The following is a 6372-nucleotide window of genomic DNA, read 5'->3' on the forward strand; positions in this document are numbered from 1 at the left end:
TCCATAAAATAATTATAATAGCGATGCGATAATTGTAACAAAAATAAAAAGAATGGAAAGATTAGTTACGAAATTCTCGAAATAGATCTAGATATTTTTCTTGTGTTTTTCTCAATTAATTTTGTATGTACAAGTCTTTTTTTTCTTTTTATCTGTCAAGCGATGGGCTACATCAGATAGGTAGGTGAACTAAGCAGCTAGAGGTATTGACTGGTGCAGTGTACCACCCGCTCACTAATCCTGCTCGCCACCATGCCGAAGACAGCCGAACAGATATACAGCGAACAGCGGAAACATCCGAGCAGCCAGTGAGATGGCGGCTCTTCGGTCTATACCTAGCACGCGCTATCGGTCCCCTTCTCTTGCTTCCCAAGTACTGTTCTGAACGCGTCGTTTGTTGGAATCCGACCAATAAATGTGCGCGCGCCAGTAATAGTGCAACGGCAGCAGTGGTGTCGCCTCACTTCGCATAGTCACAACTTGTTCGGCTATCGAACTGCGTGTTTTCATTTCAGGTCGAGTATGGCGTATATACGGCGAGTTTAAGTTTTGCGTGCGCGTTATCATCGGCTGCATCCACATACACATACAATCATCTCGCGGTATTCTCTTTTTTTTCCTTACGTGCGTGGTATAATCGGGTGTGCTGATCTTGCGCGCGCGCGCGTTTTCCGGTGCAATAAGTGACCATTCAAGAATAAAAAAAAAATAGAAGAATGATGGTAGGAGCTATGCGATTTTCGTGGATATTCACAGCCACAATACTCCTGGTTTTAACCATAGGAGTGAAATGCAAAAGAAAATTTGATGGAGATTTTGAATTTGCTGAAGAGGTGAGTCGAAAAATATAATATGATATTCTTTGTTCCCTCTTTTGCTTCCTTGTCATGCAAAAATTATGGGCAACAATAAATTGACAAAATGTTCTCTTTTTTCTGATCCAGCAGAAAAGAAATACGCAATGACAGATACTTGTCTCTTGAATATTTATTAATCGAAAAATCCTAATTCGCCATTTATTTGTAATAAGATATATTCTATAAGATAATGAGTTTCATTATCGGATGAAATCCGAATAAAAAACCACAAGCAGCATCACATACAAAACAGTAAAATAATAATAGCAATATCTCCACAGAATAGCGTTTTTTCATTGCGGATTGTTGCAAAACATCTATTTTTTGATATTTTACAATTTACTTCAAAATCATGATTTTTTGAATTACAAGAGTATGATTTATTAGTTTCTTTTGCGTATCAAACTGATGTCTTTCTCTCCCTCTTTCCATATCTCTTTCTTTTTCCCACTCTCCATTCTCCCTTCCTTTCTCCTCTCCTTCTCTCTCTCTCTCTCTCTCTCTCTCTCTCTCTCTCTCTCTCTCTCTCTCTCTCTCTCTTTCTCTCTCTCGTGATTCTTAACATTTTTCATAATAAAAGCGCGTCAATAACCATAATTAGAATGTATAAATATTTAATAGAACATGATTATTTTTTCTTTAAATGAATATCCAGAATATGTTATACATTTATGATATGCATGATAGATTTATTTTATCATATTCGTATTTTAGTAATAATTATTAATGATTGATTCAATTGTTTCATCTCTAGCACACGCAGAATATTAATAATATTATTCGTTATTTCAACTAAATCTCATACAATACAAAACTTTTCAATTATATTGCAGCAATGTTGCAATCTTGCAAATTGCAAGATAGTAGTATTATAGACACATTGTAGGAATATGCAATCGTAATATTTTACGAAAAATGTTACAGCAACTTTCCAGAAACGTTATAAGAGATAATATTATATATTCATAGTTTATTTCTTGATTAAAACGATTCTTAATTGTATTATTTATATATGTATATACGTACATGCACACACAATATATGAGAATAAATGAAAAACTCTTTTTTACTACAAATCGATTACGTTCAAGAATGTTTTAAGAATTATTGCATATATAAGCAGTGCAAACATATAAGCAGTAAGGTTTTTAAACAAAGGCGAATGAATAAATCGCTATTACCTTGAAACAGAGAGTTCTCAACAGTGATCAATTTTTCAAATTGAATATATAACTCAATATTCTATAAACAATTTTAATTTTTCATTAAACATTCTATGGAGGACAGAATAAAAAAGAGAAATAATGTAATACGCAATTAAAATACAGTCATAAATTTATTTATAAAAATTGAATAATTTATGAGAGATACTTTATACACTTTAATATGATATAATTTTACATAAATTATGAAATATCTCAGAAAATATTTACTTTTCGATTATCTTTATGCACCAAATAATGAGAGAATCAATTGATGCAAAGAAAACATATAATTGTTTTTTTGTTGTTGCAATTTCATTAGTAATATTATTCAGCTTGGCAAGTTTCTTTAATTAAAACTTTTGTTTTTTCTATTTTGTATTAATTTTCAATGTTTAAGATTTGAATATATTTTTAAATTTTAATATTATTATTTTTTTAGGAAATTAAAATACCTATTTTAAACTACAAGCTTTTTGTTAAAATGTTTTTACTTAAAAAAAATAAATTAACTTTTAATAAGATTTTATTCTTAGTTGGCGCAATTTTTATATCATTATGTTTGTAGGAAATTAAAATAACTATTTTGCACACAATTTACTTTTAATATAACAATTTTTTAAAACTAAATTACTCTTTTTTAGAGATTGAAATAACATTATTTTGTAAAACAGTTTTTTACAATAATCTACGTTTTTCATAACTGGCGCGTGTATTTGGCGCTTTTTTCTTTTTCTTTTTTGAGAGTAAGTTTTTAGTCATTGCATCATTCTTCTTTTAATATAACATCTTTAAACGAAATAGGAAATAATTTGCATTCAATTGCATTTAAATCTTTTCCTCTCTCTTTCTTTTCTTACGTATACTTATACACAGGATTTCCCACCAAAAGTGGCCACCCCTTTTTATCTTTTAAACTAGAAGAAATAGACCGTAACAAATATACGAGGACTGACAATTAAGTTCGTAGAAAATATTTATTACAATTACAGAACACATTTATTCGTTATCTAATACACGGTTCCTTCTAAAATAGTCCCTTCCTAAAGCAATACACTTGGTCCAATATTTCTTCTATACAGGAAGCAGTCTTCAAAACCAATGACGATCCTTCATATCTTTCTTGATCTTGGGGAATAGGAAAAAGTCAGAGGGGGCCCAATCTGACCTCCTCCGTTTTTTTTTCTATTCTCCAAGACCAAGAAAGACATGAAAGATCATCATTGAGGGTCACGAGCGGAGGTGGAATGGATAACGCGTGCTCTAAACAGCCTCATGGAGAATGATTTTGAAGACTGCTTTCTGCAATGGAAAAAACATTAGATTGATTCGTTATCTGATACACAGTTCTTTTCAAAATAGTCCCCTCCTAAAGCAATGCACTTGGTCCAACGTTTTTTCCATTGCAGGAAATAGTTTCGTGACTTCCAATGACGATTTTTCATGTCTTTCTTGATCTTGGAGAATAGAAAAAAAAACGGAGGAGGTCAGATCGTATCCCCTCTGACTTTTTTCTATTCTCCAAGATCAAGAAAGATATGAAGGATCGTCATTGGGGGTCACGAGCGGAAGTGGAATAGCGTGTTCTAAATAACTTCACGGAGAATGATTTTGAAGACTATTTCCTGCAATAGAAAAAATATTCAAGTACATTGCTTTACGAAGGGACTGTTTAAAAAGGGACGATGTATTAGATAACGAATAAATGTGCTCTATAACTGTAATAAATATTTTCTACGAACTTAATTGTCAGTCCTTGTATATTTAATATGGTCTATTTCTTTTAGTTTAAAAGATAAAAGAAGATGGCCACTTTTGGTGGGACACCCTGTATATAAATATACGGAAATATATAAGGAAAAAGAGAGAGAGAGAGAGAGAAGAAAAAATTAGATAAAGAATAAGTGTGTTCTGTAATTGTAATAAATATTTTCTACGAATTTAATTGTCAGTCCTCGTATATCAAATTAAATGGTTCAAACTGAACTCTATTGTGAGCATAGTGGTTGCTTCCAAAAGCTATCTGTGTTAATGAACGGAAAGATACGCATAATTTTTTTATAATATGAATATTTTGATATGATAAAAGTTGTAGCGATGTTTGAAACGAATACAACAATGTCTGATATGTAAATATTTTACATATTATACAAGTTTTATCGACTTAAAATATCGCGGGCGACATATACCTTTCACTTTCTGTCCTGCGTTGTGGCCAACTTTTGACTCGTGCATTAGAGATTGATATATGGGCCATGGCACATAAAAAAACTCGAATACTGAATAGTAAGACTTAAGACGTAAGCAAATTGACCAATCACGATCGAACAATAAGGCAGCCATATTGAAACGTAAGCAACGCTGAAAATTTCGTATGGTTGAAATTCTTAAGTCTTACTGCTTAAGTTTTTTTATGTGCTCGAGTCCTATGTCACGTTTTAATTCGATCATAATATTCAATCCGATGTTGGTCATATTGCAGGGCCGAAAATGAAGAGATAGACGTCGCCTGCGATAAAGAACTTCAAGTTGATAAAACTAATATAATATGTAATATAAAATAGTTACATATTTATATTATACATTATTGTATTCGTTTCAAACAGCGCTACTATTTTTTGCATATCGAAAAATTTACATTATTATAAAAAGATTATGCATACTTTTTCATTCATTAACACAGATAGCTTATGGAAACAACCATTATGCTCACAATAGAAGTCAGTTTGAACCGTTTAATTTGATATATATTTGTTATAGTCTATCTCTTTTAGTTAAAAAGATAAAAGGAGATGGCCACTTTTGGTAGGACACACTGTATATATATACTGCCGCTCAAAAATATTTGCTCATCTAAAACAATCGTTCTATAAATGTTACAAAACAACTAAAATAATGTAGTAATCATATGAGAAGTATTTATTTATGTTTACATATCTAATTATCAAAAAGGTGCGTGCACAGTAATGTTTAAAACTAAATTTTTCCTTCATCTATGGTATGTGTCCGCCTTTGTTTTTGATTAGAGGGTTACAAAGCGAAAATGAAAAGCGAAATGTTAACAGATAACTGAAGAATATTACGAATGCTTATTATGATATGGCACAGAGCGAATAAACAATGGAAGTTCGGGCGAATTTTGTCTCTAGGCGAATTCCAAGGAATGAGCTGCTGATTTTGTGATGTATTCTATTTATATGTCAGTGATAATTAAAATATTATTTCAAAATACTGCCTTATATAACGACGACACATATATACATAAAGAAAATATAGGTAAAGTGCCAGCTAAGGCTTTTATATAAAATTTATCCACGAAACTGATTGAGGGCAAATATTTTTAAGCGGTAGTATATATATATTCAGTAGGAAAGAAACATTAAATACTTAGCAATATCTCTTGATATCTAGTACTCTGCGTTGATACCACTGCTTTAAACATATTTGATATTATATTATAATATGGTACTTTTTAGTATCATAATAATGTTTTCAAAACATTATTTCAAATATTTTTTTAATGTTATTTTAATATATTTATTTGTAGTAAGTTCAACAAAGCTGCAATAATTTCATAATTTGTTATAAATATTATTTTTAGAATAACAGTTATAGCAATTAAAATTTTGTGTTATTGTTTCTTTTTGTATTATTCTAAAGTTATAAATTATAAGAAAGAAATACATTACAAAATTAATTATTATTTCAAATAATATATCATTTGCTTATCGTTATATGCTTACAGTTATTACACTATTCATTATTTATACTCGTATTCCAGTTTTTGTCATGAACGTTTACACAGCTTGTAAAATGCAATTAATAACATTTTAACAACTATTTCTATCAGTTAAATTTCTGATACGACTTCCATACAGGGGAATTTAGATACTGAACTGATTTTTGGAAAATCGGACAGATAAATATCCGATCTTTACTTATTCGAACCGAAATTGTCCGAAGTGAAGTCAAATTTTTTTATATGTCATGGCTGTAAAAGGCCGTAAAGACTTGATTAAAAAGTTTCAGTTTGTGTAACAAGCAATCTAGCTTTATCTAACTTTTTCTAAACTTTATTTACATAGTTTAAAGCAGCATGATGAATTTGATAAATAAACCAAGAATATTATTTAAAGGAAACAATAAAATTCTTTGAAAGAATAATATAATCGTTTAATAGACGAGTGTTTATACGACCAAACTAGCAATTTATTGTTTGATTGTTATATCACAACGTTTCGACCACATGGTTTTGGTCCTTATCAAGTGAACTAAAATTACGATATTAGTACTCTGCGTTGATACCACTGCTT

General features: G+C 30.5%; 1 protein-coding gene across 4 annotated transcripts in view; it reads left to right on the forward strand.

Annotated features, from left to right (window-relative positions):
* Positions 1–6372, forward strand: part of Cow (Proteoglycan Cow) — a 759293-nt gene that overhangs the window by 269487 nt on the left and 483434 nt on the right. For 2 of the 4 annotated variants that reach the window (XM_070301118.1, XM_070301117.1), the window contains exon 1: positions 816–833. The exons of 1 other annotated variant lie outside the window; for it this stretch is intronic. Coding sequence is in view for 1 of the 3 variants with exons in the window: in XM_070301120.1 (XP_070157221.1) it covers positions 717–833 (117 nt within the window). In the remaining 2 variants the exon portion in view is untranslated. Of the gene's footprint in view, positions 1–339; positions 834–6372 lie in introns of those variants that run through there. One more of the 4 variants, XM_070301120.1, reaches the window with a different exon arrangement.

This window comes from Polyergus mexicanus, unplaced genomic scaffold (genome assembly GCF_030449975.1).
Source record: "Polyergus mexicanus isolate NDT 795.1 unplaced genomic scaffold, iyPolMexi1.0 SCAF_9, whole genome shotgun sequence".
Classification (NCBI taxonomy): domain Eukaryota; kingdom Metazoa; phylum Arthropoda; class Insecta; order Hymenoptera; family Formicidae; genus Polyergus; species Polyergus mexicanus.